The sequence below is a fragment of the Pagrus pagrus genome (assembly GCF_965226575.1).
Source record: "Pagrus pagrus genome assembly, chromosome: 3".
Taxonomy (NCBI): Eukaryota; Metazoa; Chordata; class Actinopteri; order Spariformes; family Sparidae; genus Pagrus; species Pagrus pagrus.
This window is the reverse complement of record NC_140187.1, coordinates 31211553-31222865: the sequence shown is the minus strand read 5'-3', so window position 1 is coordinate 31222865 and position 11313 is coordinate 31211553. Positions and strand designations below refer to the sequence as shown.

The 11313-nt window shown below is 40.4% G+C and overlaps 1 protein-coding gene across 4 annotated transcripts in view; it reads right to left on the bottom strand.

Annotated features, from left to right (window-relative positions):
• Positions 1-670: 670 nt before the first annotated feature.
• The window catches only part of epha8 (eph receptor A8), a 133045-nt gene continuing 122402 nt past the window's right edge, over positions 671-11313 (bottom strand). For all 4 annotated transcript variants that reach the window (XM_084347907.1, XM_084347906.1, XM_084347908.1 and 1 more), the window contains exons 17-20: positions 8071-8220; positions 7791-7981; positions 6775-6933; positions 671-5235 (exon numbers count right to left, since the gene is read on the bottom strand). In XM_084347907.1, the coding sequence (XP_084204033.1) occupies positions 5121-5235; positions 6775-6933; positions 7791-7981; positions 8071-8220 (615 nt within the window). In that variant the 3' untranslated portion in view covers positions 671-5120. The remainder of the gene's footprint in view (positions 5236-6774; positions 6934-7790; positions 7982-8070; positions 8221-11313) is intronic.

Sequence of the window (11313 nt, the reverse complement as noted above, 5' to 3'; positions counted from 1 at the left end):
ACTTTGGCCCCACGGTGCTGAATATCCGGGTGCTTTTACCTGAGAGTCAACTTCTTTGGCTCCATTACACTGAGCAACTTACATAGGAACGAAATAGACTCCACCTCAGATACTGTATCCAGTCCTCAATGTGGCTAACGTGTTAGCAAGCAATTTCACCACTCACTCAGTCATTAGCATTCATAAGAATTCATGTTCGTGTCCACGTCACAACTGTTTCTTCAAAATTCTCTTCTTTTTGCGTATTTTAGCTAGTTGCTAACTGTGTATGCCATTTGGTGCTTGGAAGGTAGTGTACAGTGGATTTATCAAATCAGCACCCTGCCTTTTCTAGAAACAATGTAGATGGAACAAATCTTCTGGTCCAGGAAACCAAAACAAGTGAAAGAAAACACAAGATCAATCCATACAGCAGATGGGGACATCAGACGTGGATCATTATTCTCAATGGGTTTGTCACTATGAGCAACACCTTTCACATTAGCCTATGCAATCATTTGATACATAGATGTTAAAACTATATATCTATGCAGCTTTAAACAAACATAAAACAATGATTAGTTTGTTTGCATCGAACAACTACATGTCCCACGAGCTGGACCTGAAGTGCGATGGGACATCAGCTCTCTACTGTATTAGAAATAGTCGGAAAATCACTGTTGCAGTCACACACAGACAAACGTTCCTTTATTGTGTATTTATGGACAGTTTGCACATTTATCATTAGCAACAAGGATGATTCATCAACTGCAATAAAACCTCTCAGAGTTGTATTATTGGGAAAACAAATGAGAATGAATAAATAATGAAATGTGAATAAATCCGGTTGTTGTTTTTTTCTTCCTTCCAGTGACTGAACTCGCTGTATACATTATAAATCAATTCATCTAGCAAAAACATGTCCTAACTTTATAAAATATGGGTTTTCAGTTCAAGTCCAGTGTCTTCAAAAGCATCCTAAAGAAACAAGAAATCCTTTGAAACCAGTAGTGAAATGCCACTATGATACATATTCAAGAAATAACATGAGGTTATTCTCTAATAAAAACTGACATCAATCATCTAGAGGAGAACCTACCGAGGTGCACAAGAAAAAAGACATTCTCTTGATGGCACGGAGAGGGGGTATAAATCAGGGCTGATTATGTACTGTTGAGAGCGTTTAGATACAAACATTCGACTAACATGTTCTTCACCTTTTCATCAACACTGAGGCAAACAGTGTACTCACATTTAATCAGAAGTAACACTTTATTTTACAGTCTGTGTAGCTTATGTGTACGATATTCCCAGCATTCACACAAAAGATGTGTTCAGATAAGTACTCTAGGGTACATAATATTTGCACTAAAATAGTATTAGTGCTGACGTTGATCCCAGAACATCCACTGAATTAAACAAGCTTCTGTACCAATTAGTTCAGAAATGCCAAGAGAATGAGAGTGCTTTCAGGTGCAGCACGCCCTCCCAGCAAGATAGTTCTCAGAAGATGTTGAAACTTGAATATAGTGGACTATCCACCGTAATATACATCTAATTTTGGTTGAAAGCTAAAAAGATGTACGTTATATTTATACTGGGTTAATATTTAAGGAAATTTAAGGATTATAATTTCAGGGAATTTTTAAGTTAATATAAAAATGACATTTTGCGGGTTTGGCAGTCACGGGCTACTGTAGGATACATTTTGATAAAAATTCATAGACTATTATTATGTTAAGCCCACACTAGGCGCTTAGTGGCACACTGGCAGCCATGTTGTAGGCCTCAGACAGTCATTGTAAACAGATGTTTTAAGAGTAGAAAAAGAATTCAGCAGAAAGATATTTTGTGCTGCCTTCTTTTACACATATTTATTTTCACCACCACATCTGACTGATTCTATCATTAGACTTTTTAGCAGCAGTTCACTAATAAATCAATATATGCTTAGCTAATTAGAATTCTCCTGTTGTACACCTGGCTTACACACCACATAATGTAATAGAGGCTAGAGTTAGCATCTAGTTGTCAGTCAACATCAATAGCAGCTGCCTTGCTAAAATAAGCTAGCTGCCAGCTACTTAGAAGACAAACAAAGCTACAACCAAACGTTAGCTGATGTAAACTTTGGCCATCAAACATTTCAAATACATTTTCGATATATGGGATCTTCCAAATGCATTCAAAATCTAAGTAGCATGAGAATGTATTTTTGTTTTTGAAAGTAGAAGAAAAAGCATGTAGACTATCATGATGTGCCTTGAGAAGAAGGCTATTTGTTGTAATATATTAAAGAACATATTTAAACATTTTTTTTAGTAGTTTCAAATATATGTGAACTAGAGAAACAATAGAACTGAAAGACTTTGACAAAATAATCTCAATTCAGGTTCACTTACCAGCTTTTTCTGGAAACTTGAACCTGATCTCACTACCACCTCCTCAACTTTGCTCAGTTGTCATGACGTTACTATGACTATGGAACTTTGGTCACCTGATGACAAGTAGTCATACATACTTAGTTGGTTAACCTTTAGTTAAAGTTGGAATTTATAAAATATGGCCAGAATTTGAGGGTAGCCAAAAACATACGGGGCATCATATCACCAGACCGACTGACTGCTGCTATTTGCTAGCTATCCTTGGCTGTAGTTAATTAGCTCATGGCTTTAGAGTTTGTCTGGACCTGGACATCGGATCACAGGGGGAGTCACCACCAAGCTACCACGACGAGCACCAGGCTTTAAAGCCAGTTTTTGTAGAGGCCTAACTGTGGATTATCATCGTGACATGATGCACTGTGGCCCAAAAATACTTTTTCCCACATTGTGAAAGAAGCATCTGAAAGACGAAAGCAAAATGTCTTTGAGCATCACAAACTGCGAGGCGCACGATCTATAGGCTGCACAAGACAGAAGAGCCAGGTATTTTCTTTCCCCCGGAAATCGAGATATTCTGGTTCCATGCACCACTGAGCAGCTTTCATAGGAATGAACAGGGCGCCATCACCAATACTGCCACCTGTCTCCAGTGTTCACCTCGGGTGACAGGGCTCAGCTCAACTGGATTTGGCAGCCTGAGAATGAACCCAGCTGGACACCTACGGGCACTGAACTGGCCGACTGAGTCAGTTTAAAGACACAATACAGTGTGGAGGTGATTTACAGCAGCTGTTACCAGGACTATGATTTCGGGGACGAGAAGACACGGCATGACGAGAGAAGGGTGGGAGAGAGTTGCGGGTGAAAATGGGGTGTATACCCAGAATATTTTCACATCTTAGTCAGTGAATTGAGGGATTATTTCAACCAAACCAGAGGTGATTGTTGAAAAACAAACCAAGACTGTGTTGGTGACTTTTTTTTTATGTCAACATTGAATGACCGGTGTTTTGCAATGAGTTAATGAGGGACGCATGTCGGCTATCATGATGTGCCTTGAGAAGCAGGCGAAGTAGTAGAAAAAATACAACCATACAACTCCTGAATTAGCTTGATGCTCATCTTCATAGTCTTCGTTCGGAGAGAAACTTGAATTCAGGAGTTGTATGTCCGTATTTTTTCTGTCGAGTAAAGACAGGTGGTTACTTTATAACACGAACAGCTGGCATATATTTCCCAGCTAAAACCACGGGGGCTATTGGATTTCCATCTCTTGCTGGTACGAAGTGGTATTAGGAGAAAGGACCGGCTAGCTGGTTAGCACACTAACTTCAGTGGAACTCTGCAGCACAGAACATGGACGTCATTGACATAAAGTCAGCTCTGTTGTTTCCTCACACTCGGTTGATAATGTACGTTAATATTTTAAATGTTTTTAAACCTAAATTCAGGCCATATCTTACAAATTGCTCCTTTAAGATTAATTTATCAAAGTAATATTCCCAAGATCAAGAATTCACTTCCACAATCAAAACTGATACAGGTACCTGCAAAACCTGAAGTGCATTTAAAATCTACAGTATTTGCATTACATTTAAACCTGATTTGAAATCCATTTTAAACAGCAGTGCATTTGGAGTTAATTTAAAAAAGGAGGTATACCAAGAAATCCCCAAATATACTGAAAATGCATCAGATGTAGTATTTATTACAGTATTTGAAATTGCCGATATTAGTTTGTATGCATACTTAAACACATACTGTAAGTAATTTACACATTTTCTTTTCAGTTTACTGCACAGTGATGAAAACTGGAAAATAAATCTCATGAGCGATCTACTTATAACACTAATACATTTTAGAGGGTTGGGTTTTATAATATATAGTTAGCCATTATTTATGTAATATTTTAAAACAGCTAATTCTTCAACAGACCAACATTGTGGCTCCAGTTGTGGCTGAGAGGAGATTTGTGACACAACTGCAAAGCCTACCCAACACAGAGAGATTGTAGAATAAAGTGCACTGTAACTGAATCAAACACATCTTCCAAGTACAGTAGTTGTGCGCTGCGCAGCTTCGAACTGGGCAGAGGGCTCTAGGGCTCTCCTGGGGTCATTCATCAAGGTTGGACGGCAGAGAAATGTGCCTGTTGTTGGTATTAATAGCCTGGGGTGAAATAGGTCTTCTCCGCTGTGGAGACGATCTGGCAACTCGGGTGAGCCCTATCTCACTGTTCTCCACTTTCTCTGACTCGAGCCTCATTCTGGGCCTCGTTCTCCTCGAGCTGTTACTGCAGGAAAGGCAGTGAGTGTCATCAGAACATTTGAAAACACCCCCCTCAGCCTCTACATCACTCCATGTACTCTTGCTATTGCCCGGTTCAGTAAATCATATTTCTCTGATAAATTCATGATTGATAAATTATCTTCTCTATGTAGACAATAAAATTAAAATAATTTGTGGTAATTAAGGCAGTCTTTCATTTATAAACAAGACATTTAAACTCAGAAAATGCAATCGGATAGGAAAAGAAATGAAAGGTCGGAAAGGTCCCAAAGAAGTCATGTTTACTTGCTCCATAGTTAAAACCTTTCACGTTTTGTTCTTCAATTTCTTGAGGAAAAAGGCTTGTACTGTTCCCTTATATTTTCTTCTCCCATAGATCAGATCATCTTAAATTCCAAGGAGTCCCTTTCAGACCTTGTAGAAGCCTTAGTTTCTAGATTTCAGCAGGAGGAATCCTCAGTGTTGGAGTTATACGTGCACAGACGGCACACTCTTGTTGAGGACCTGAGCCCTCATCAGCTGGACGCTGGTCATGATCTTCTTCTGGTGGCCCATCAGCGTCACCCCGAGCCGCTGGATGTCCCTGCAAGACACACACGGGTAGAAACACGCAAACAGAGTTTTAGTGATCCACGATGGCCTTAATTAGAGGCTTTTAATGCCCACATTTAAGCAAATTTAACTTTCATTAATTACTCAGCTTCTATTTTAATTTGCTGTTGATGTTATTTTGCGTTTGATGCGAAACCAACACATCTTCCATTTGTAACCGATGACTTGAGGAATTCAGAATTTTAGAGCACATGAGGCATTAAGGAGCTTTAGAGTGAGTTTCAGCTCATTGTTTCACTGTCTGGCCTCAACTTTATTGTTCTGCTTCACTCTCCCCACTCTCATATCTTTGTGTCCGACTGCAGCTTGCAGCTATACAGAGAAAAAGCTCAGCACCATACAGCATTCACTTATGGTGAACATTGTGAGGCATTTAGCAGCTAAAGAGTCTGATGATTCCCTCAGGAGCTGGTAGAGACCAAAAACAGAGCCAAAAGAAACTGAATACTGGACTTTGGTGAGGTGGTCAGAAACATGACTCTGCTGGTCTGCACGAAATGCTGGATGTGTAAATAAGAAACTGATTTCAAACACATTAGCCATATAAACTTTAAAAAGGATCGTAAGCACTGGGATATTTCACATTCAAAGCTTGCCAATGACTGAACATAACCCTTCTCTGATCAGCCTTTTAATGTGAAATACATAGCTGCAAGAACTGTTGAGCTTTACTAACAGTATCTTAATGCTGATTAAAGAATTAGCATAGTAGAAGCAACTTGAGTTATTTTGGTGAATATGACAGTAACAACACATCTGTTAAAACAGAAATTCAGAGAAACAGACTGGAGAGCATGTTATTATTCTGCTGTTACTCGCCATGTAAGCAGGGTTAGGGTTTACTCCGCCTTTATTTGGTTGTAGTAGGGTCTGACTGATATTGATTTTTGAGTGGTAAATCCAGAGAGGATACTGCATCAGAGCCAACATAGCACATTTTTAAATGAATTTATTGTCATGGCAATGGGACACAGGTACCATGTTGAAAATTGGCCAGGCCGATAATTGGTCCATTCACACAGGTCACAAATTATTATATCATTTGGTAGTATTTGAGACTCTGCTTGTGTTTGTAAATCAGCTTTTATTTAAGGCACAACTCACAGCGTGCTGCAAGAGCTTCAAAGTGCTTTACTTTCACATTATGAGAGAGATATGGTCATGTCGTGAGCGATGGTACTTGTGAAGGACGGACTTGAAGGCTGACTGAAATAAAAATAAGGCAGGATCCTGACCCCTGCTCACATATAAAGGTACTGTAGGAGGGCTGGATGTGTTTGTGACTCAGCTCAATGGAAGAAACTTGTTAGATGGAACTGTGGAGGTGGTAATTAACAAAGAAAATGATCGATGCAGAAACACGACAGCCAAACTGATTTCAGCTCAGTTTTGTTTTTTACTTAGAGAAGTTTTACAATGATCCAAGTGTGCACAAGCTACAGCTTATCACCCTACAGATTCTTTGAGTTGGTAGCGTTCACCATCACTCTCCATCATGGTCAGTACTCACCCTTGGTTCATGCTTATGACGTGTCCCAGTGTGTGGTACCCCCCCGCTGCAAAGTGGTCCTTATAGCGGCTCATCTTTATGGTGTCCAGCCACTCGTCTACTGAGTTACAGCTACTGAAGTCTGGGATAGCTCTCTCCATCAGCGGAGGACTGTTTAAACTGCGGCCGAGAGAGAGACAGATGGCCATAGATAGGCAGAGAGAGAGGGGAGGATGAATGGACAGACAAAAAGATTAGTTGGACGGAGTCCGAAAACAAGAAAAGAGTCAAAAAGTGAGAAAGAGGCAGAGCGACCGGGGGAAAGGGGCGCTTTGAAATGTGCTAGTAGCTGAGGCAGAAAATCAATAGCAGTTAAAATGATAGAGAAGAGGTGACTGCTGTGGTTGCAGGATGGCTGCTTTGGGTAGATTAATACAGGGAGAAATCCTTAATACTCCTACTCCTCTCCCTCTACCTACTGATGCTCAATGCCATGCACCACTGACTCTGTAGGACCTGGGATCTAAACAGAGCAATTTACACAGGTCCAGCTTGCGCCTGGGTGTCCTCTCAAGCTGCTCCCAGATTCACCGTGGATCAATGTCAATATCACAGCAGACTTTTACTTAACACACAACGCGTCTATCAGAGATGAGCTTATCGGAAAACGAACACGACCGCTCGTTTCATCTGCCAGAGAACTTTGAGGGAAACTTTACGCTGCCACCTTATCCCACTGTGCTCATGTTTGATAGCAGCTGGATGAGATTGGATTTACTCTGCCTCTCACACCAGGACAGTTACTTAGTAGCCTAACAGTCTGTCACCATATATTGTCCAGGAGATCATCTTCTCAGCCCCTTGCAGACGGTGCCTTGCTTTGATTTGCAGCTTAATCCGCTAATCACATGAACCAATATTTGATTAAATGTTGGCGAACTGTCGCGCCAAATTAAATCAAAAGAGTCCTCAGCATGTGACACAATGCATCCCTGTTGCTTCGCTGTAACTATGGATCCATTCAGTGGCGCACCCACCTGCAGAGTGTGTCCATAGACTTCAGGTTCTCTGGGGTGCGGATTAGCTTGTCAAGAACGGTGACTATCTGGCAAAAGCGTGGCCTCTCGTTGCGATCCTTCTGCCAGCAGTCCAGCATGAGTGTGTGTAGAGCAGCAGGGCAGCCCATAGGAGCCGGCAGCCTGTAGCCCTCTTCAACAGATTTGATGACCTGCACATGAACAGCAAAACATGGATGAGACTACAGTGTCTGCAATGAAATGACATTAAAGGTCAATTATGTCTGCATTTAGTGCTCACATCTCTGTTGGTGAGGTTCCAGTATGGTCGCTCCCCGTAAGACATCACCTCCCACATGACCACTCCGTAGCTCCACACGTCACTGGAGGAGGAGAACTTCCTGTAGGCGATGGCCTCCGGGGCTGTCCAGCGGATTGGAATTTTCCCGCCCTGTCAGGAACATAAAGATGATTTACCAGGGTGTATCAGACTTCCTGAGACAGATTTAGAAGACAACTTAAAGTAAGAGAATCAAACTATTGATCACACTGTAAAAGGCAGCTGTGGTTATTGTTGTGGAATTTCGGCTCGCTTGACCATTCAGGAGAGATGAAGAAAACTCAGAGATGCCGATGACTTAAGTTGAAGTATACAAACTTGCAAGGAGGAACAAAATAACAGCGCAACTGTATGCACAGTGCATTGCCATGTTAATCTTCCCAAGTCTCCCCACTGTCCAGATTATATCTACAGCTCAGAAAGCATCCCTCCCATACATGGTTATCTGTTTAACAACAAGTAAGTGGAAAGTTACTGCAGAGCTTCTGACCTCTGACCTAGTGAGGAATAGAAAGAAAATGCATAGAAGAGTAAGTCTGGTACCATAGGTAGATGGAAGGCCATCCTACATGTTTACACAAACAGCAGCTTTGGTTTGTCGGGGATCTGCTCTGTAGACATATCTACAGCAGCTTCCAACTGCTCAGTTTGCAAAGACCATGAGAGATATAAAGTCATAGATCAGATGTCACTATGCCCTCATCCATACCTTATTGGACCTAACGTTTATACGGGGAACATATGACATCTTATCTTGTTAGGCCACAGTGTTCTGGACCTTAGATATTTCTCCCACATTATATTTGATATTTTTCTTAGTATTGTCAAAAAATCCAATGAAAAGACCAAAATCAATGAGTATCTATGTCTTTGTATCTGTAGCCTGCTATACTGTGTTCTTCATTTGTGCCATTGAAGAGAAAAAGACTTCAGCCTCAACATTTACCTGAGAGGTGAACATGTGAAAGGCACAATTGTTCATATAAAGCCCATTCAAAGTGTTATAATGTACAGTGTAAAATTGTTATGTCATTACTGATGTAACAGCATTTAAATGATGCAGCTAGTGAAACTGGCTATTTTTAAAGGGGCTCTATGTAACAGTTCATAGCAATTTACATGTATTATTAACTTGTTTATTGACCATGTGTGAGGGGATTGTAACAGGACGTAAAAAACTCCTCCTCGTCTCTCTGTTGCCTACACAAGCCTATGAACTTGTGTAAATTGTTTAATACTGCTGAACTGTGAATTTCTTTTTGAAGGACTTGGATCCGATTTTCTGCGACAGTTCAAAAGGATGTGACTTTAGGCACGTTCTCGAGTGCATCTTCTCAGTATCCAACATAAACTTCCAGCACAGCACAGAATTTCCACAGATCCACGGAGCCCCTTTAACTTTATTTACGTTTGACAAATTGCTACAGACCTGGGATTTGTATTTACGACAGTGGCGTCACACTCAGAAACTGTGCCCAATTAAACAAAATACCAAGTTCTATATAACGTTGCTTTAAATGACCAGTCATTGTGAGCATGTTGCGGGCCAAGACAAGAATAGACTTGCAAATGTTAGCAAGTATGTGAACTACTTAGATTATTCTTGATATAAAAGTGACACTTAATTAGGCTGACATATTGATACATCACTTCTTAAATAAACAGCACTCCCTGTGGGTTATTTTAAACATTTGAAGGTTACTGTTAACAAGCCGCCCATTATAGAAACCTGATGTCCTGCTAAACATTAAAACCAGCAAAATGACCCACTGGGATTCTCTCTCCTTTACTCATGATCACAATACTTTCAGGTTCTTCAAAGTGACTTTGCTGTCAGTTTTCATACATTGGGAAGCTTTATCCACTTTATTGCGACGTGAACTGTATTAATCTTCAGCCATTATCTGACATTAACTCAAGATGTGCTGTAATGATGCCATAGTGTCTGTAATATCATCATCTACGATCCTTTTCCCCTTCAGAGTGTCTCTGAGTGATGCTGCACGTAATCACCTTGCTGTCTGTAATCTGATTGCTGTGCTTTAACAAGCTGTAACAGACAAATGTGTCAAATGCTGATTTCCATCTGTGTGCTGTAAGCTGATAGCATCAGACTCTGGAAGCAGCTGCCGTGGCCTTTTTTTACTTAGGACTTAATACATTGTTCCCGCCAGGCTGCAGGTTTAATATTGGGCCGCTCTCTACTGAAGCACTCACAAAGATGATTTCACTTTGCTGTCGCTTTCATGTGACTTTGATTCTATTTGTATTGCTTTAGTTGTATTTGTCTTGATTATACTTTCTTAGCCAGGTTTCAGTGGAGCTAACTTATTTGAAAGGTTATATAAGAATAACAAATACATTTTTTTTGTCAGTTAAATAAAAAAAAATAAAAAAAAATAGAAAAGAAGTGTGCCCAAAGGTAATCTGATGACTGTGACGACAGAGAGCTAAAGCTGGTCCTTTTGAAGATCTGTGAGATCTCTTATCTTAAACGATTTGTGGGGTCTGAAGTTCAACATTTTAAACTTGCTGCTTAAGGCAGCCACTTTGCCTGGTCAGCACTTTCTCACTCCCAACTTATCAAATACGGCAGCTTAGTCTGTGGCCTTAAACTTCAAACTATGACGCTTCACCTACCCCTCTTGCATCTGTTTTGAATGTGCCTAGAAATTGCACGTAAGAAAGCTACAGTGTGCAGACTTTTTTTTCAAGTTTTTCGTGTTTTTATCTTCTTTTGGTCCAGTATCTGCCTTAGAGTTTCTGGATGTGCGTGGTTGCTATGTGTTGTTTATTATAAAGTATTTCCAATTATCTGTATCTGTATCTATACAGTACTAGGAATGCACAGGGCTTAGACAAGAAGTGGGTGATCAAAAGTTGCTATAAATTATTAGAAAAATGAATGAACTAACCCGATTTCTTCCATCACCAGTACAGATGTTAGCACATTTTAATCAGATGATACTCACACTTCTCACAAAAAATACATTATCTGTGCCCAATTTCAGCTGAGCACACATTCTACCTCACTTATAAGTGTTTCCACATGCTGAAAAGTACCATGAGTAGAACTTGGAGTGGAGTGCCCCTTTAAATTGGGGAAAAGAGACAACAGTATCAAAAGGGTGTTTGCAGATACCCTAAGGTTACTGTAGGTATCCAAACTGTTATATGTGGAGACACATAGTCATAATGGTGCCT